The following is a 22,062-nucleotide window of genomic DNA, read 5'->3' on the forward strand; positions in this document are numbered from 1 at the left end:
ACCTGATAATGAATTCTTGACTTGGCTTCCTTGGCTTCAAGAGGTTTTTTTAAAAGTGAAATCCAGGGGCACCTGGGAGGTGCAGTCAGTTAAGCATCCAACTCTTGGTTTTGGCTTAGGTTGTGATGTCAGGGTCATGAGATCAAGCACTGTGTGGGCTCCTTGCTCAGTATGAAGTCTGCTTGGGTTTCTCTCAAGGAAGGAGGGGAACTCTTTTTCTTTCTCAAATAAATAAATAAACCTTTAAAAAAAAATGTGAAATCCAAAATAAACTATTGAGACTACACCAAAATAAAGTGCTTTTGCACAGCAAAGGAAACATCAACAAAACAAAAAGGCAACCTACTGAATGGGAGAAGATATTTGCAAATCATTTATCTGATGAGGGATTAATATCCAAAATATATAACAAACTTATACAATTCAATACCAAAAAAAAATTTTGATTTAAAAATGAGCAGAGGACCTGAAGAGACATTTTTCCAAAGAAGACATACGGATGGCCAAGAGACACATGAAACAATGCTCAACATCATTAATCATCAGAGAAATGCAAATCAAAACCACAATGAGGTATCACCTCGTACCAGTCAAAATGATTAGTATTAAAAAGACAAGAAACAACAAGTGTTGGCAAAGATGTGGGAAAAAAAGAACATCATGCACTATTTGTGGGAATGTAAACTGGTGCAACCATTGTGGAAAATAGCGTGGAGGTTCCCCAAAAAATTAAAAATAAAAATACCATATGATCCAGTAATTTCACTGCTGGGTATTTACCCAAAGAAAACAAAAGCATTAATGCGAAAAGATATATGCACCCTTATGTTTACTGCAGCATAATTTACAATAGCCAAAATATGGAAGCAACCCAAGTAACCCTCAATGGATGAAGATGTGGCATGCATGCACGCACGCACACACACACAAAATGGACTATTACTCTACCATAAAAAAGAATGAAATCTTGCTATCTTTGACAACATAGATGGACCTAGAGGGTATTACGCTAAATGAAAGAAGTCAGGCAAAGACACATACCGTATGATTTTACTTATATGTGGAATCTAAAAAATAAATTTAAAAAACCAGACTATTAAATACAAAGAACAAGTTGGTGGTTGCCAAAGGGAAGGTGGGTGAGGGGACGGGAAAAAATGAAGGAGATTAAAAGATACAAACTCCCACTTATAAAATAAATAAGTCATAGAGGTGATAAAAGTACAGCACAGGGAAAATAGCCAATAATATTGTAGTAACACTGTACAGTGACAGAGGATGACTACATTTATCATGACAGAATTGTCAAATCACTATTTGGTGTACACCTGAAACTAAGATAACATGGCATGTCAATTATACTTCAATAATAAATAATTTTTTCAAGTCCAATCCAAGATTCCTTATAAAAATATTCAGCAAGGCAACTCACAAAGCCTACACCTACATAAATAATCGGGTCATATCTAATGATATCAACTTCACAATGACTCTTATTCTACCCTGTTAGGGACTGAATGTTTGTGTTCCCCAAAATTCTTATGTTGAAACCCTACCCCCACTATGTGACAGTATTAGGAGGTAAGGCCTTTGGGGAGTAATTAGCCCTCCTTACATGAGGTCATGAGGGTGGGAAAAAAGGGGGGGTGGGAAGGGCACCTAGGTGGCTCAGTCCTTAAGCATCTGCCTTCGGCTCAGGGCGTGATCCTAGCGTTATGGGATCGAGCCCCACATCAGGCTCCCTGCTTTACTGGGAGCCTGCTTCTTCCTCTCCCACTCCCCCTGCTTGTGTTCGCTCTCTCGCTGTGTCTCTCTGTCAAATAAATAAATAACACCTTAAAAAAAGGGGGGGGGTGGGAGCATGATGGTAGAGTCCTCACAAATGGGATTAGTACCCTTTTAAGAGCCAAGAGCTTATTTCCTCTCTCTTGCTATCCACCCTGTGAGGATACAGAGAGAGGTCAGTAGTCTGCCACCCAGAGAGGATCCTCACCAGAAACTGTCTATGCTGGCACCTTCATCTTGGGCTTCCAGCCTCCAGAACTGTGAGAAATAAATTTCTGTTGTTTATAAGCCATCCAGTCTATACTATTTTTGTTACAGCAAAAAGCTGTAAGCCTCAACTGACGAAAACATACCCCTAACAGTGAAAAATTTTGTTTTAAACAAAACTTGTGACCAAGTGCTCACGATCGTTCATTACTTATCCACTGATGTGGCTTGACCAAACTTAGTAAGACTCTTCTCGTTTCCCACAAGCCCCTAAACTTTGGCTTGCCCTAAGTTTAAGCAGGTAGATGCAGAACTTCCTCCCTTAACAGGTCATTCCAAGTATCAGCTGACCACAGGGGGAAAACATGATCATGTAATCTGCTTACCCCGACCCTCTTGACTCACCCCCGTACAAAGTTCCTGCTAGCCCTGCTTAGCCTTCTCTATAAAAGTTTGTGTTTGATTTTGAGATACTTGCAGATCTTTCAGTCAGAGCATTCTCCCTATTTTAATAATCATTTTGAATAGTCTCTCCTTATCTAAATCCAGACTGGTTTTTATTTAACAGTATTATGACAAACCACCTATTTGCAAACTCCAAAGCAACACTGACATTTATTTTCCTCTATTAAAAATGACTGGTATCATTTCCAAAACTGTAATAAGGCCCAGGTAAAATTAGGTACATACAGAAAGCACTGCATGTGAAATTACTGTCTAGAGTACCAGCAACCTAGCCTTCAGTTAGTCATTCACCTTTCTACTTTATAAAATGAAAAATTTGACCAGGTAATTGTTAATACCCCTTCTATCCTATTAATCTAATATGAATTTGGTAAAAAAAAGTTTAACTGAGACAGTGTTCTATGTAGTCAATACACAGAAATGAAGTGCTGCTGAACTGAGTCCTTCTCCAGCAGAAAAACAAGATTTTTTTCATGTCTATTTGTATAACTTCAAAAAGAGATTTCGGAAATAATTTCTGAAGATAAAGATACCAATGATCAAACCCACAGTCATTCGAAAGTGCTTCATATATCCACACAATGGAGTATTATTCAGCCATAAAAAAGAAGGACGTATTGATATGTGCTATAAACATGAACCCTGAAAACATTATGCTAAGTGAAAGCCATATACAAATGGCCACATATTGTATGATTTCATTTATATGAAATGTTCAGAACAGGCAAATCCATAGAGACAGCAAAGTAGACTAGTCGTTACCAAAGCCTGGGGGAAGGGGAAATGAAAAGTGACTGCTAAGGGGTACAGGATTTCTTTTTGGGGTGATGAAAATGTTCTGGAATTAGACTGTAGTGATGGCTGTACAACCCTGTGAATATACTAAAACCCACTGAACTGGACACTTTAAAACAGAGAACTTTATGGTATGTGAATTATATCTGTTTTTCTAAAAAACTGGGTTAAAAAAGTACTTGAGCGTGCTAATTATATTACCAATGCAACAGTTACATCCTAAAACCAGAAAACACATTACATAATCCACATTTCAAATTCAGTCTCAGATATAAACACACTGATTTATTTCTGATTAGTTTTCTCTATCTCATCTGTGCTAAAAAAAAAAAAAAATTATAGTAGCTACAAATTTATACCATGTCTAATAAACAATTTGAGACAAAACACAAAATGAAGCTCCAAACAGACTGTATAAATGTCAAAAAATTCACATCTTCTAATATTGCTTTAAATGTAAAATTTAGAATATTTAATATATGCAAAGCTCTGGTTCATGATGGTATATAAAGGGAAAAAAATCTACTCTTGAAACACTTTATATCTAACAAAGAGCTGTTGTCTTCACTGGCATAAATCATGAAACTAACAAATAAAGACCATATAACAGTGTAGCTAAGAGCTCATGTTAATGAAGTTCAGATGTAGCTTTCTCAGACTTGCAAAATACAGAATCTTTAAATTGGATACATGGATACACTTAAATTACACCTCCCAATAAAGCTGGCCAACAATGAGAAAGACTCTCATACCTATATCCTGTACTTGATGGGATTTTGGTCTAAGTGATAAAGTGATGACTAACCAAGGCCATCAGAGAAAAATGGCTTCCTGGCCAAACAAACATAATTTGATAAAGGTACAGTTTTCCATTATCTGAATGACTACTTTCTTGAAAAACAGGACTGCTGCAAATCATATTCACCTCTGCACTTTTATTTTTACTGAGAATGTAATCAGTAACTTTAGGCCTAATGTCAATTTATAACTTAAAAATTCACTTAATAAATTTTTTTGCCAAAAACTATGATTTCACTTTGCATCCCCAATCTCCCGGCCCTTCCAAGCAAGATATCACAGAAATAAAAATTAGGAAGTTATGGGGCACCTGGGTGGCTCAGTCGTGTAAGTGTCTGCCTTCAGCTCAGGACATGATCCCAGGGTCCTGGAACCAAATCCCATGTCAGGCTCCCAGCTCAGCGGGGAGCATACTTCTCCCTCTCTCCCTCTGCTCCCCGTGTGCGTGCTCTCTCTCTCTCTCAAATAAATAAAATCTTTTATAAAAAAAAAATTAGCAAGTTACATTACAGCTAAGAGGATCATAGCACTGAAGTACCAATAATTTTCACCAAATAGAGCCCAGGCACATTTTAATATTTTCCTGTCTCACATCTGAATGTCCTGAACTGTTTGTGAGGATAGTCACTGCCACAAGTAACACAAGTTTGAGAAACCAAGCATGTGCTAATAATATCAAATGACACTATTTTCCTTGTATTTATGATGAATTATATTTTAAATTAGTAATTTCAAGGGCAAATATCCAAATCTTAGGTTATCTGATCTACATATTTGACTTTATTTCAAAGTTATTCACATGGAGGTGTTCTATTCATTAAGACAGCTCATTTTACAGAATATACATAAAAACTCTCATACAAAGAGTTAAACATGCAATGCAGGAATTCAGTATAACTTTTTTTTTTAAAGATTTTATTTATTTATGTGACCGAGACAGCCAGTGAGAGAGGGAACACAGCAGGGGAGAGGGAGAGGAAGAAGCAGGCTCCCAGCCTAGGAGCCCGATGTGGGATTCGATCCCGGAACGCCGGCATCACGCCCTGAGCCGAAGGCAGACGCTTAACGACTGCGCTACCCAGGCGCCCCATCATTTTTTTTAAAGATTTTATTTATTTATTTGACAGAGATAGAGAGATAGAGACAGCCAGCGAGAGAGGGAACACAAGCAGGGGGAGTGGGAGAGGAAGAAGCGGGCTTCCAGCAGAGGAGCCTGATGTGGGGCTTGATCCCAGAACGCCGGGATCAGGCCCTGAGCCGAAGGCAGACGCTTAACGACTGCACCACCCAGGCACCCCCGGGGGAATTCAGTATAACATTTACCCATCCTGCAGGGAAAAGTCTATCAACTGAATAATTTTAACTGTTGTAATGAAATAATACAATAAAAATTTTTCTCAATTAAACAATGTTTTGAGAAAATTATTTTGCCCACACTTAACTCTTAAGTATCACAATCAACTGTACTATTTATCCTCTAGCTTATTTATAATACTCACCTAAAACAGTGTTAAGGCTGCAATCCTTTAAGGTAAAATAAATTTTATATAGTAGCCATTTTAGTTATATAAAATAAAACAATATATCAGAAGTGGGGTGCCTAGCTGGCTCAGATGATGGAGCATGTGACTCTTGATCTCTGGATCGTGAGTTTGAGCCCCACGTTGGGGGTAAAGATTACCTTTAAAAAACAAAAACTTAAAAAAATATATCAGAAGTGAAAGTATTTCGTGGAGCTTTCACTTTGGTTGCAGAAGAGTCAAAAAAGTTCAAAAACCACTGGCCTAAAACTATTGACTCCCTGTAACAGTGCTTGACACTTAAATGTTTTACTAATCTTTCCTGAGCATTAATATTTCTTTTAACTTAGCCATCTTACTATCAGCAGCCATTTATTCAGGGTCTACTACTGACTATACACTATACTCTCCCTTTGCAAATATTATCTCCCATCAGTTCTCATAAAAATCCTGTAAGGTATTATCCCTATATAACAGAAGAGGACACTAAAGCTAAGTAATTTGTCCAAGATTACATAATGTAATAGAAGATCTGAACTTGGTTTATCAATAAAAACCATACCTTCCTGTTATAGTGCCCCACTTTATAATCTTCCTTGAATATAAACTTGTAATGAAACTTCCATGATGAGATTGAATCTTCTCAAGAAAATTTACCCATGACCGAAACAGGTTACTGTGTTACTTGTTTTTCCGAAATGTTTAAATTTTAAGCTCACATTTATATACCCTCCACACAATCTTCTTTGATACTCAAAAAAGACAGTTATTTCTGATAGCTAAAGCACACATACCCTCCACACATCTTTGATATTCAAAAAAGACAGTCATTTCTGGGGCGCCTGGGTGGCACAGCGGTTAAGCGTCTGCCTTCGGCTCAGGGCGTGATCCCAGCATTATGGGATGGAGCCCCCCCTCAGGCTCCTCCATCAGGCTCCTCCGCCATGAGCCTGCTTCTTCCTCTCCACTCCCCCTGCTTGTGTTCCCTCTCTCGCTGGCTGTCTCTATCCCTGTCGAATAAATAAATAAAATCTTTAAAAAAAAAAGAAAAGACAGTCATTTCTCATAGCCAAAGCACATACAACTGTATGGAAGAATACTTCAGTTCAGCAAATGGAAAAACCTCCAATTAAAGCAAAACAAAAAAGTCTCTGAGAAACCAAACCATGGGAAATTAGTTAGGCCTCATGATAACAATGAGCTGAAACCTTACACATAACAACCAAATTATTCCCTAGCCAAACGAGCAAACCTAAAGCTAAGTAAGTAAGTAGGAATGAAAGTAGCAAATTCAACTGCGTGAAATTATCATCAAACACCAATCCCACTAATCAACCTCATGCTCAACGGGTCATTCAGTCCAGTTCTCCCCAAGCGTGTTGCTTGGATCAAAGGTTTAGCAGAATGTTAAAAGGATTTATGGAAAAAATACCAAGTTTGGGAAACGGTGAGTTAAACAAAATTAAAATTGGTCTACTTCACGTTCTCTCAGAGCCCTTAACATGTTAATGTGAATTATGCATCTCCAAAGGGATTCTTCATCCTCACGCAAATAAGGTGTACAGAGATTAAGTGACTTATCCAAGGTCACAGCACAGATAGCTAATGGCAAACTCAGAATCAGAATCTAATTTTCCTGATTCCCACTTCAAAATTCATTCTACCTCCTAGAGATTCTATTTGATATTAAAGAAAAAGCCTTTCCAAAGACCACTTCTACAAAACATAAGATGGAAAACACTAGTGGCTTGTCTGTACAGTACTTTCCACCATCCCACCAAAACTAATATACTTTTTTGAAAACTAGCAAAAAATGTTTATGAAACAACAAAACCTCCTCAAGCTGAGACAAAGTATTTGCAGATTATACACATAATCGTATGCCAAAATTCATATTCTTATAAAAATATTTCCTCTAGAAAATCAGAGATATAATCTTTTCTAATCAGTACCTGGATGGAACTAAAAGAATAGTAAGGAAGACAACCCAGATTGTTAGGGACATGCCTATTTTGCTCACCACTATAATATCAAAGCTTGATATACAATAGGTATTCCAAACATATTTGCTAAAAGAATGAACAATAAATCCCTACCATTAATAAATTCCTACCAATAAATCCCTAGTATCCCTCTACCATTAATGAGCTGTAGGAGCTTGATCAAATCATAATCTCTCTGAATCTGAATATCCCCACTTGCAAATGAAGCTGTTAGACCAGAATGATCAAGATCTCTTCTACCTGTTAGAATTTGTAAATCTTATACAAATTAAATATCAAATTCCTAGCATTTGAAAATATGTCCACAATAAAAAATTACAACAAAAATAACATTAGCAAATCACTGATATTCATCATTTCATTTAATATGCCCGTTAAACATGCAAATCAGATCAATATTACTACCTACATTTTACAGGTAAAGAAACTGAGGCCCAGAGAAACTGACTAGACCAGAATCACAAAGCTATTAAGTAGAGAAGCACAAACTTTGAACCCAAGATTTTAGTGTCAAAATGCCCAAATCTTTCCATTACACTTTGTCCTCCCATGGTAGGGAGAGGGATGCAGCCCAGATGATGACAGCATTATTCCTTGGCCTTCAGATATTGATTTAATAGCACTACAGGACAAAAGGTCTTCCAAAGCCTCTCATCACCCCATCATCCCAATGTTAACTTCTCAATGTTAACAACAACTCTGTGGGAAAAAAAATTATTTTAATGGAACAAATTAATCACATTTTTCTCTTTAAGGGTCCAAGATTAACTACTGCCACTATTATAACAGAGAATGACATTATCGAGGAATGAAAAGAACCTAAAATATGAATAAAAATCTTTCACATCAAAATACCATTTTAGTTCAAATAATATGTACTCAGTCAGGTACTGTTAAATTCAAAGACCACCTTAAACCATTAGTATGCTACATTTAAAATGAGAGGTCTACTTATGCAAACTTTGCTATGAAAGATGAGGCAGTTTAAACTATTAACTCTTTAAGTCTTGTTACATAACACCATACTTCAAATTAATACTTCAAGTGCAACTTTTTGAAACTCCAGGAAGGAACAAACCCAACTCTAGGCTCAAATTTGGTGTTAAAATAAACAAATGGCATTTACATCACACTCTTACCCTTCAAGAAACACAACTGGGAAACCAGAAGTATCCCAGGTTATGGACTTAGATTTCCCCAAGACTTTAACCTATCAGCTGACTCTCATATTTAACTCTACTTTCTATCTAAAAAATGGACATATTCTTATGTCAAATACGTTCCTCACAGCTATCGCAAAAAACCCTTTCAACAAAGAATATACTATAATGAAATAAACATACACTTATTAAACCTCTCAAAGACACAACACTGCATTAAATTCTCTGCCAAGAAAATTAAGTGAGCACTATCTTTAAGGGGTTACATATGAAAATAGTTTGGAATATGCTTACAGTGAGTCATAATTATTAAGCATAAGTAGATATAACATGCAAACGTAATAATCCTACAGAAGAGTAACTAAAGAAAAAAAATTCCTCCTCCTCCAGAAAAAAAAAAAGTCAATCACATTCATCCAAAACAAATATACACACACAGAAATGGCATATTGGGCTCATTGTGCAAGATCCTGAGTTACTATTGTGCCCTTTAAACTTTAGCAGGTTTTGGAAGCTTAACAAAAGTTTAGCTTGTTAAATTAAGAGTTAAAAATCTCCATAGACTCAAGAGGTCTTATACCTGAAAAGAATTTACCATGAACACAAACGAGAATTTTAACAAAACCAAAGCCAGAAAGCCACTGCAATCAATTCATACTTAAACTCCTCTGCTGGTAAATGCTCAAAAGCACCAGACTCATCACCACTTCAAAACTGGTAAGTTTGAGAAGAGCTGCTGAAATCTTGCGGGCCAATCAAAAACCTTAGTGAACTGTCACAAAATAAAAGTCACAGCGTATGTGACAGCTTTACAGGCCAATTCAGAAAACCACAGGGCCATCGAATATATGCGATTCTCCGAGTAAATTATCTAGGATAGCCCATGTTATTTACCAAAGTGCAAGCAGTCCCCAGGGGAGCGCAGCAAATGATAACTTAGGTCCCAGGACAGGCTCCTCTTCACACAGGGATGACTTTCCTACTTACTGCCAACTGTACACTTGCATGCTCCGAAAATAGGGGCAAGTCCTGAATACCAGGGGTTACAAGGGCAACGTTTCTATTTTATTATGGGCTCAAGCTCAGAAGAATCCCAATGCTGAAACTCTCGACCTATAACCTCGGAGTCACTTTCCAACTGTGTTCTCACCCAGGATCATTATATCCCAACGGAAGCCAATGATTAGTAGTAACAAGGCCTGGAAAAATAGTAAGAAGGCTCGAAAAGTTCACGTAAGAGACACGGAAAAGGTGGGGGCTTCAAGAGAGGAGACCAACCTTAAAGCATCTTGGGCTCAAACATTTAAAAAAACAAAATACATACAAAGACCCTTCACCCAGAGGACTCCTGGCAAAAACAGACACACGGACCCTCAGTCATTGAGACAGAATGAGGCTCCAGGGGTTCACCCAGACAAGCAGCCCGGATTGAGGCTCCGATTTGTCCAGGGAAGGTCCGGAACCCTGGGAAGGGGTCTGCATTGTGGCCAGGCGGAGCGCACAGCCCCTTCTCCCGGGCCCCTCTCTCTCTCCTTCCCCACGACCAGGCCTCTCCTGGCTCCTCTTCCCCCTTCTCCTCCCTCCCTCCCCCTCCCCCCAGTCACACACAAAACAAGGCCACCTCCCCCCCAAATCCCACCAACTTTCGCGCCCCCCCTTCCCACCTCTCAGGAGCGCACAGAAACTGCAGGCCAGGAGGCTCCTCAGGACGGCCCCCATCTTCCCTTCTCGCGTTCTCTTCTCTCACCGGCGAGGGGCGGCCAGAAAAGGGGGAGGCAAGGAGCCGGGGCGGCCGCCGCAGCGGCAGGTCTGCACGCTCATGCTTCCCAGCTTTCCAGAGAGAGAAGAAAGAAAGGGGCACGTCAGGGCTCCGCGCGCGCCGCCGCCGCCGCCCTCTCTACCGCGCCGCTCTGCCGGGGGCTCGCGCGACACCAGCGTCTGCTTCCATCCCGCCGCCTCCTCCCCCGGCGCTCCGCTTCCCCCGCGCTGCTCCTCATTCAGCCTCTTCCTCTCACGCAGCGGCGCAGGGATACCACGGGCCCGCCGCCGCCGCCGCCGCCGCCGCCACGGGTCGCCGCGAAGGTCTCCCTGCGCGCGGGCGAGCCCCTCCCTCGGCGCCGCCTCCCGTGCAGCTACGAAAGAAAGTGGGGGACCGCGCGCACGGCCTCTGCTTGGAGACCCCGGGAGATCCGCCAGGAAAGCAGAGGCGAGCTGGAGGGAAAAGGCCTCCCGCCGGCGCATTCCTATGGGATTCTTTCCTGGGCCGGCCGCTGCGGCCCTCCCCGCGGAGGGCGTGAAGCGACGTCGAACAACATCGGCCCGGCGTGGTCGGGACTACTTTCTGCGGCTCGGCCCGGCAGCCGCCTGCTCCGCTCTTTGTGCGGTCGCCGCCGGCCGAGCCAGGTGGAGGTCCGGGCACCCGCTGGCTGACACCTGGGCCGGGGATGTGGGAGGCGGCGGGCGGCCGGCGGAGCTGCCCGCCGTGCGCGGGGAGCCGCGCGGGTGCCGACGCGGGGCGATGAGTTCAGTCTTCGGGCTTGGAAAGGGGCTTAAGCTTTTATCTTTCAGGGAAAATAAAGACGAATGCTGCCTACACCAGCTTTAAACGTGATACGGTGAAGGGTGTTCAAACGCCAACTCAAAGCAGAGATTTTCCTTTTCTCCTGGCTTTGCAGAATTAGACTGTCCCCCGAATGAGGTCCAACAAGGACTAAAGATTTTTAAACTGGCAGGTAAAATCCCAAGATAAATGCGTCAGCACCTAAGACAGAGCAAAGGGACAATTGGTAAGGACTGTGTTTTGGATTTTACAAGTTGCGATTGTAGATGTGTTTGGCATTTTTGATTAGCCCTCAGCTTGAGGAGGAAAAGATTCACCAGAATCTCCGAAGGAACTCCAGCCAGAGTTAACCCTAATGGAGCCGTCAGGTGCATTCTGTCCAGCTGTCACAGGCCCTTACCTGGAGCAGATGGGCGGGGATAGTGGAGCAACTCCCACAATGTTTCTAATACATCAGTCCCCCCTTATCTACAAGGGGGATGCCTCCAAGACCCCCAGTGGATGCCTGAAACCATGGGTAGTACCCAACCGCGTATATACTGTTTTTACCTAGGCATACATACTGAAGATGAAGTATAATTTATAAATTAGGCACAGTAAGAGATTAACAATAACAACGAAATAGAACAATTACAACAATATATTATAATAGAAGTTATGTGACTGTGGTCTCTCAAACTATCTTATTGTACTGTACTCACACTTCTTGTGATGATGTGGAATGATGAAATGTCTCCATGAGAGATGAAGTAAGGTGAAATGATGTGGCTTTGTGAGTTAGCCTTATGCTACAATTGATCTTTTGACAACAGGAGAATCATCTACTTCCCAACTGTGGTTGACCTCGGGTAAATGAAACCGCAGAAAGCAAAACCTCAGATAAGGGGGCACTACTGTACCTCAGTGACATTGGAGTTCACTAAGTGCTTGCACACACATCATCCCATTGGACGCTCAAAGCTAGCCTAGAGTGAGGCCGGTTTTGTTACTTATTATCCTCATTGCACAGAGGAGAAAAATGAGGGGTTCAATGACTTGCCAAGGCCACTCAAGTAGTGAATAGCAGGACTCGAACCCGGCCCAGGTTTTTCAACTTCAGATAATGCTTCTTCCAAGAAATGCGTGCTGAGCCAAGGTGATACATGTCTGTTAGCAGACAGAGGACAGAAATAGACAAGTCACTTCCTCCTAAATTCACCTGAGAAAGTCTAACCACCACTGATTTAAACCACCTTCTTCCAAGAACCCTCTCAAGACTGCAAATTTTGTGACACCTGGGTGGCTCAGACAGTTAAGCATCTGCCTTTGGCTCAGGTCATGATCTCAGAGTCCTGGGATTGAGTCCTGGGTTGGGTTCCCTGCTCCATGGGAGTCTGCTTCTCCCTCTCCTCCCCACTCATGCTCTCGCTTGCTATCTCTGTCTATCTCTCTCTCTCTCAAATAAACAAATAAAATCTTAAAAAAAAAAAAAAAAAGACTGCAAGTTTTGTCTTCTGGCCTCCTCAAAACAGATAACTGAGAACCAGGTTTTTCAGCAACAGCCTAGAAAATATTACTGTGAAGCTAGTGAGGCTGTGGAGACACCATGTTGTAATGGAGAAGAGAAGGCATGGACTGAGACGGTGAAGATCCAAACCCTACCACAGTTACAAGACGTGTGACTTTGGGCATGATATTTACATGCACTGCACCTCAGTTTTCTTGTTTGTAAAATGGGGATCATACCTCCTTAGGGCTTGTAGTAAGGATTTAATTAAATAATATGCATAAACTGCTCAATATATAATAGGTGCTCAATAAATGATCATATGCTTTCTCAACTTCTTCAAGGTGAACAGTGTCAAAATACCTTGGATCCTTGGAAAATAATGGAGGAGAGGGGGGAAAATCACATGCTCAAAATGCTTATTGCAGGATTATTTATAATTGGAGGTAGATCACTGTGAAGTTGATGAAAATTAACCTTTGGGACGTCTCACTTTCACAGGCCCCTTCCAAGCCCTGGGAGGGGCCCTAACAATGTGTTCATGATTTGCAAAAGTAAGATAGTTTTGTATTCTTTTTCTGAAAACATCTCTCAAAATTGCATAAATTTCAAGTCCCACAAAACCCGGATCTGTTTCTATTTATAATAGAAAACCGAGTACAACCTAATCTCTTTAGGCTGTCAACCTAAGTAGGGAAATGAAGTATTTTACATTGTTAAAAATGATAGTTTAGATGACTTTGCAACAGTGTTGGAAAATGTTTACAGTTAAACTTAAAAACATGAGAGAGTGAATGTACATTTTAGTTACAGCTATGTAAAATATAAATATATATAAACATATATATTTTTTTAATTTACCACATATTTGAGCAAAGACCAAAAGTAAATAATAAATGTGTTGAAAGAGATATTCATGAGATTTACTTTACTTTTCTGTTCTTAAATTTCCATTAATATATTCTATATTTTTTCCAATTTTTTAAAAGTACGTAAGTGAAAATCTATGGCTTAAGGTTAAACCCTAGGCTGCACATTTTCACTAGCTAACAAATTTATTTTTGCATCTTTCAAGTGCCTATTAAAAATATTCAATACCAGTCACTGTGTTAAGTGCTGGGGGTGCAAAGATGATATTAATCATGGTCCTTACCCTCAAGAAGCTTACAACTTAGTTTGGAAACACTGCTTGATAAATAAAATGTTTAAATTGCTATGGCGCAGGTGTTTAACATATCAATAAGGAACTCAAGGGTTCGTCTGCCTGAAGCATTTGTCTGCCCGCACAGTTTTAAGAAAGGAAAATAACCCTAGAGCTGAGGCTTGAAATTTAAGTCAGAGTTTGTCAGGCCAACAAGACTGACAAGGAATTCCAAGCAGAAGGGTAGCAGGTGCAAAGGCACTGAATTATTAGAGAGCTTGGCACGTTGGGGATTTGAAAGTAGATCCATATAGCTGAAGCATAGGGTGCTTTTAGAGAATGTCAGAAAATGAGGCAGACCATTATGTAGATATCGGATAATAAAGAGTTTTTTAAGTCATGCTAAGAAGTTGAGCTTTTAGCCTGTTCACAGTGTGGACATTGAAGCATTTCTGTCATGGTAGAGAATGGATTTGCATGTTAAATAATTTTTCTGACCGCAGTCAGAGATAATAGAAGGGAGGCAAGGCAAAAAGTAGGAAGACCAAAGTGAAAATTATTTTTAGTTCGTGGAAGACATGGTCAGGACAGCAACCCTGGGGACTGAAAAGAGATCAATCACAGATTTGAGGAATATCGGGTGGAAACCGCAGGACTTGGTAACCTATCAGATGCGAATCGGGAGGGATAGAGAGAGGAAGGGTGAGAGAAGTAGTCTACGATGAAGTTCCTAGTTTCTAAGTTATGCACCCAGGTGAATGAGAGTCTCATTTACTAAGAAAAGAAATGCATAAATAAGGAGGATTTCAAAAGAGGTGACGATCAGTTAAACAATGGGTCTTTTATATTGGTCCTGTCTGTGAAACGTCCAGCTGCAGATAGCCAGCACACGGTTTTGATGCAGAAGTTTGGACTCAGGAGAGGAATGGAAAACAGAGCTGTTCGGTGATGATTGTGGAGCTTACACACCACACAATCCTGGAATGTACTGTAGAATATTGAAGAGTGATTGAAGAGTTATTACCACAGTTTTCTGGATGATGACAGTAAGACATCGGGAAGGGAAGGCATTTTCTAATTCAGGTGAAGGCAACTTTGGGTCACTTCACTGATGAGCTGAGGGTAGAGATTATAGCTGAAGCCATAACCTTACCTAAGGGGAGAATAGAGCATTTAGTGACTAGAAAAGTAAGCGAGAGCAGATTCCTGTGAAATACAAGTGTCTAGGAACAAATGGAGGGAGAGAAGCTAGAGACAGAAACTGAAAGGAGACAGGAGGAAAACTGGTTGAAAGTGCAGTGGCGAAAGAAGGTGTGGTCATTAATGGCAAATATTGGGGTGCCTGGGTGGCTCAGGCGGTTGAGTGTCTGACTCTTGGTTTCAACTCAGGCCATGGTCTCAGGGTCATGGAATCCAGCCCTGTGTTGGGCTCCGTGCTTAGGCGGAAATCTGCTGGAAACGATCTTCCTCTCCCTCTCCCTCCGCTCCTCCCCCTGCTCTCTCTCTCTCTCTCTCTCTCTCTCTCTCTCTGTGTCTCAAATAAATAAACAGAATATTTTTAAAAAATAATGGCAAATACAGGGTATGGTGGAGAAGTCTGCTATGAGAAGCACTGAAATGAGGTCACTGTGACTCATAACTTCCAAAAAGGTTACTGATGGTAGCTTACATTATGCCAACATTTTAAGGATGCAATCGAGGAGTAAAATATACACCCCTTTTGAACTAGCATCCCACCTCTTGAAATTTATCCACAGAAACAAAAGTCTGTAGAGATATGTGTACATACATATTTACTATAACGTTGTAATAGAAGATGAACAAATAGGGGTGCCTGGGTGGCTCATTCAGTTGATTTCAGCTCAGGTCATGATCTCAGGGTCACAGAATCGAGCCCTGTGTCAAGCTTCATGCTCAGCAGGGAGTCTGCTTGAGATTCTCTCTCTCCCCCTCTCCCTCTGCCCCTCCCCCTTGCTCTAAAATAAATAAATAAACCGAAAGAAAGAAAGAAAGAAAGAAAGAAAATGAACAAAGAAAAAAAAAAAACCCAAGCCTACAAATATAGTAGTTTTATATGGTTCAATCTAATTTTTAAAAACCTGAACACATTTCAATAGGGAATAGTTGAATAAACAACAGTATATCCTCACTGTGGGATACTATACAACTGTTAAAAAGAACTATGTAGATTTATATGTATTGTTTTGGAAGTGTAGCCATAATACACTGTTAATTGAAGAGCAAGTTAGAGAACAGTATGTTCTGTGTGGTGTGATTTTTGTTTAGGAAAAGAAGGAATGAAGGAAGGGAGAAAGGGAGCGAAGAAGAGAGGGAGAGCACTGGATGGATTGGCCTTGGATGGGAGGAGGAGGGGGACCACCACTTCCAGATGAGGGAGAATGAGAGTGCCTATCAAAAGCTGCTGAAATTCCAAATCCCTTCCTCCACCTGCACTTTCACAGGCTTCTGCCAGAGGCCCTAGGAGGGATGATGGAAATGATATAACATGGTCATATATTTTCATGAAATTTGTAAGGGTAAATTTATTTGTATTCTTTTTGTGTTAATCCCTCCTTTCCCAATTATATATGCTAAGGCACCACAAAACCCGAATCTGCCCCTTGTAGTGATAGATCTGGGGGGAGTGGGATAATAGAGACAAAAATTTAAAAGAGTTTACATCTGATTGCCTTTATTTTCTTAATGCAGTAGTCCCCCTTACCCGCAGTTTTACTTTCTGTGGTTTCAGTTACCCACAGCCAACCCCAGTCCTTATTGTCAGAAGGTCAAGAGTAGCCTAATGTTACGTCACAATGCTTAGTCATTCACCTCATTGCATCTCATCTCATCACGTGGGCATTTTTATCAACTTCCATCAGCACAAGAGGAAGGGTAAGTATAGTACAATAAGATATTTGAGGGAAAAGAGATCACATTCACATAACTTCTTTACCGTATATTGTTACAATTGTTCCATTTTACTTTTATTTTTTTAAAGCTTTTGTTTGTTTATTTATTTATTTAGAGAGCACAGGTATGGAGAGGGATAGAGGAAGAGGAGAGAGAGAATCTCAAGCAAACTCCCAGCCGAGTGCAGAGCCCCCAACAGGGAGCTCAATCTCACAACCCTGAGATCAAGACCTGAGCCGAAATCAAGAGTCGGTGCTTAACTGACTGAGCACCCAGGCACCCTTCATTTTATTATTATTTTTTTCAGGAAGCTCTATGCCAACTGAGAGGCTTGAACTCAGAACCCTAAGATCAAGAGTTGCATGTCTCAGGGGCGCCTGGGTGGCACAGCGGTTAAGCGCCTGCCTTCGGCTCAGGGCGTGATCCCGGCGTTCTGGGATCGAGCCCCACATCAGGCTCCTCCGCTATGAGCCTGCTTCTTCCTCTCCCACTCCCCCTGCTTGTGTTCCCTCTCTCGCTGCTGTCTCTATCGTGTCGAATAAATAAATAAAATCTTTAAAAAAAAAAAAAGAAAATTACGAGTAGGAAGACATAAATAAATGAGTACATCAAAAGATTGATGAGGAGTGGGATGTTGACACGGTTTCAATAGGAAAAAGAATATGTTCACAGGAGCTATGCCTGGCAGATACTACCTTAAGCAAGGAGTCAAAGTGAACATCGTCAGTAACGGGGCAGATTGAAATCATGTGCCACGTGGCAGGATATAACGAGATGAAAGCAGCATCCCTTCTGTGATATTCCTGCCACGGTTGTATAATCTGAATAGAATCATAAGGAAACACCAGTAAACCCCAAATTAAGGGACAAGTTATAAGATAACCAGCCTATCTTCTTCAAAAATAGCAAGGTCATGAAAGTCAAAGAAAGACCAAGGAATTGTTCCAGGCTGAGGGAGACGAGTCGATGCAGCGTGCTTCTGAACTCGATCCTGTCTCTAGAAAACACGGCGCTGGGACAACTGGCAGAACTTGAGTAGAGCCTGAGTGCGGGGTAGTCGTCATGCATCGGTGTTAATTGTCTGATTTTAATGGTTGCATCGTGAGTCTATAGGACAGAGTCCTCGTTTGTAGGAAAAAGTATTTGTGGGTAATTGGGCCTCAGGTCTGTGCTTACTCTCAAATGGTTAAGGACAAAAAGTTCTTTGTACTGTACTTAACTTTTTTTTTTTTACTTTGTGAATGTTTCAAAATAAAAAAGAAATAAAAGTACTTATGGTATTTGGAAGATAAATGTGTTATAAGTATAAGGTTTTATTATTTAAATCCAGAGAGCCCTTTAACATTTTTCAACTTGATGAATAACTGCCCTTTCTTTTCTCCTCATCCAAGATTACTGCAGTTCATTCACAAGACTGAATGGAATCTTAACATTTAAACACCTAATCGCTTTCTTTCATCTTTGGCACAGATGAACTGGATTTCCCCACATGTATGAGTCACCTGATAACAAATTTCCCAGCTTAAATAGGTTTAAAACTGCACGATTAGTAAAGCAGCATTGTGAACTGTGTCTCAGATTCAAAATTTATAGTAACAATGTGTTTTTAGCATTCATGTTCTTTCTCAACTTACACATTTTTCTTTCATGCTGAGAAAAGTTTTTCTGGTGTTGAAAGTTTTCGTGCCGCTGTGCCATAATAAAGCCCCTCCCCCACTCTCACACCCAGAAAATCCGAGAGCTTGATGTGTTTCTAGCTTTAAGTTGAATTGTAAAACGCTGCATTCTTTTCAGTTTCCCACAAAATGAAATAAAAGAAATATGCAATTGCTATTTGGGGGCCTATGTCTAGATAAATAAAACGCTGTCCGAACCCCCATCCCTAACCTTGCCATTGCTGAGAATGAGGTCGTCGAGGAATACGGCAGTCAGGCAAGGAGGAATTCCTTTTCCTTCACCATTGTCAGAATCTATTCAATTTGGAGTCACATAAACCATATTTTTGACCTGGAGAAAAAGAGGGAAAAAAAAAATCAGTCCTTACCAAAATTTAGTTTATCTGAAAATGTTTGAGCAGGTTGCCCAGACTAGTGGTTCTCAATGGTGGGGGATGAGCGTGGAATTTGCCCCCTCTCCCAGACTCTTAGCAACACCTAGAGACATACTAGGTTGTGAAAACTGGGGGTGGGAGATGCCACTGGCCATCTCGTGGGTAGAGGCCAGGCATGTTGCTAAACAGCCTACAATCACAGGACAGTCTCAAAACAAAGAATTGTTAGTGCCAGGATTGAGAAACTCTACCCAAGATGAAAACAGGGAAGAGAGAAGGCTAAGGAAGAAAACAACAGCAACCAAGAAACCGAACACAAAACAAACAAAACAAAAACCTAATAATCAAGCTATGCATTTTACACAGATTTATAAAAATGCAGATTTTTAGGGATTAAATTCCTATTTCGTGGTCTTTTAGGATAGTGCCAAGAGACAATTGAAAGCCATTGTGAGTTTTCCCAGGACTATGTTTTTATCAATTCACTTGCCAAGTATCTCTTGAGCACCTAGTAGGTGCAGGACACTGAGGACACAAAGATGGAAGACCGCCTCTCTTCTCTGGAGAAGCTCAGTTTTTAGTGGTGAAAACATCCTTAAGTGCAGAATCATAATACAAACGGAAAGAGCCTAAAGAGCAAGTAAAAGGTTTATCACGGACCTTCTCCAAGCCGAGCGCTTCTGTTTATCTTGAATAATTGTCATATTAGCCCTCTCTGGTGAGTGCTATTCCCATTTCACAGAAGAAGAAACTGTGAGATTCATAACAAGAGCTAACGAGTACATGCCAGGCACTGTTCTCAGTGTTTTTAATACATTAACTCATTTTATCCTCATGACTGCCCTATGATACGGGTACTAATCACATTTGACATATGTGATATTTAGGGCCCAAGAGCTTAGTCCAACTTCCTACAGCCAGGCTGTCTGTCTCCAGACTCTCTGCTCTTCACAATCCACTCCAGCGTTTCTTTTATGCCTTGCCCAAAGAAGTAAATGGCCCATCTGGGCATAAAAGCCAGAGTGTCACTGAAAACCCAATGCTCTTGCCTATAGCACAGCATTACACACTCCCCGTCCTAGAAAAGTACCCAAGATGCTTCGGGCTCACTGATGCCTGGCTTTGCCTCGGGGAAGCCAAAGTAAACTTCACATTCGAGGTAGCATCTGAACCCATACTGCAAGTCTAAGGAAGGAAGTCAGCAAAAGGGAGAGCATAGGCAAGAGGAGACGAAGACAAATTTCACCATGGCTAGTAGTTTGTTGTGGTTGCAATGTAGCATCTGGAGAAAGGACTAAAGACAACCTGGAGAGGTAAGCAGGGGCCTGATCAAGGAGGGTGGGCTGTGGCCCATAGGCAAAAGAGAATTATTAAAAGGCCATCGACAGGACATGATCTGATTTGATATCAACCCCTAGAATGGTATTTTCGAATCTAGAACAAATCGCTTCCATTCCTTTCTGTCCCCGTCCCACCTCGCCTGGTTTGAATGTTTCTGGTATGGGGGAAGAGAAGGAAGAATCTGGACTGCCTCTCCCTTGGCACTTCTCCCCAGCCACCCTCAACCCCAATGGAGCCAGCTGACATACAGGAGTTGAAATGATGACAGTGCTGGTAAAAAGCAGGCAGCACTGTGATGCAATGACAACCCAAACTGCACTCTCTAGATTGATGTGGTTGGATATATTTTGAGTTTGATAGGGCTCCTGTTAGTAATACTCATATAGTGCTTTATAGTTTACAAAGCTTTTTCACATGCACTCTGTCGTTTGATCATCAAAACGAAGCCAGGAGGTAGGTATTATCCCATTTCACAGATGTGGAAGCTGAAGCGTATAGAATGTCTGTGAGTAAGTAGAAACAATGAACACAGAACTCCAGACTTCAAGTCTTATCCCCCCCTTGCCTTCTTGCCTTTCCTTCCTCCCTCTTTAACAATGTTTTTTTTTTAATATGTTTTGATTTTCCTACATATGTGAGACAGCGAAACCCAGAAGACTTGCCATTGCCTTCCCTTCTCTCGTATAGGGTTAGTTCACTGGGGCTCCTGTTCTTGTTAATGCAGCCGTGTAAGGTTTTCCCAAATATATCCTGGTGCCTTTAGTGACATCCTGATGGATCGAGTATGTACTTCTTTTCATGGCACATCTGCCCTTCTGCACCCTGGCTTCAAGCCAAGTGTGACCAACCATCCCGTTTGTCTAGAACTGAGGGGCGGGGGACTTTTCGTGCTAAAGCTGGGAACGTTCTGGGTAAAGTCAGACAGGTGATCACTCTATGACTCCCTCTCCAGCTCCTAACGTGCTTCTCTCCAATGCTGTCTTCTGAGAATCTCTAATCCCAGCATTTGCTATCCTGTCAGAAATCCCTGTCTTTGATTTTGCTATTCCTTTCACCAGAAGCTATACCTCCCTCTTTTTCCGTCGGCTACTTCATACTTTTTCTTCAAGATTATGTTCTGAAGGGCAGGTACTAATTTCTCCAGGAGACTTTCCCTGATCTAAATGTCCTTTCTTTGTGCTTCCATGTCACCCCATACAGACCTTTGTCATAGCACTGAACTTCACTCTATTTTTTAAAAGATTTTATTTATTTATTTGAGAGAGAGAGTGAGCGAGAGAGAGAAGGAGTGGGGGGGAGCAGAGAGAGGGAGAAGCAGGCTCCCCGCTGAGCAAAGAGCCCGATGCTGGGTTCCATCCCAGAACCCTAGGATCATGACCTGAGCCGAAGGCAGGTGCTTAACCAACTTAGCGACCCAGGCGCCCGGAACTTCACTCTATTTAAATCATTTGGGTGTGTTTTTTGTTGTTGTTGTTGTTGTTGTTGTTGTTGTTGTTTACTGTCTCTTGCAGAAAATGTTATACTCCTTTTTATCCCAGTCCTTAGCACAATTCCTGTCATAGAGGAGGCAGGTAATAAAGGTCTGTGAGCTAATCCAATGGTGCTAGAACCCTGTAAGAATTTTTCTTAGTTTCCTTCCATAGAGTTCTTGCCAGAGAGAAAAGGTCCCCTCTTAGGGTATCAAAGCTGGGAGAAGCGTCAAGAGGGAGGCAGAAGTGAGGTCATAGAAGGAAGGGGTATAGCCTTTCATACTTAGCAGCTTTCATTAATGGAGCTCTGTCTGTGAACGCAAGAAGAGCCTGGGTCGGAAAGAAAGAAATGCAGGTAACCAGTCCGGCCAG

At 41.2% G+C, this 22,062-nt stretch overlaps 1 protein-coding gene across 3 annotated transcripts in view; it reads right to left on the bottom strand.

The window, feature by feature from the left end:
• Positions 1–10,748, bottom strand: part of LRP6 (LDL receptor related protein 6) — a 172,720-nt gene extending 161,972 nt beyond the window's left edge. Inside the window, exon 1 of one of the 3 annotated variants that reach the window (XM_026502407.4) lies at positions 10,398–10,748. In XM_026502407.4, the coding sequence (XP_026358192.2) occupies positions 10,398–10,452 (55 nt within the window). In that variant the 5' untranslated portion in view covers positions 10,453–10,748. Of the gene's footprint in view, positions 1–9,627; positions 9,706–10,397 lie in introns of those variants that run through there. The other 2 variants (XM_044385229.3, XM_044385230.3) reach the window with 2 other exon arrangements.
• Positions 10,749–22,062: the final 11,314 nt, after the last annotated feature.

Source organism: Ursus arctos, unplaced genomic scaffold, assembly GCF_023065955.2.
Source record: "Ursus arctos isolate Adak ecotype North America unplaced genomic scaffold, UrsArc2.0 scaffold_26, whole genome shotgun sequence".
Classification (NCBI taxonomy): Eukaryota; Metazoa; Chordata; class Mammalia; order Carnivora; family Ursidae; genus Ursus; species Ursus arctos.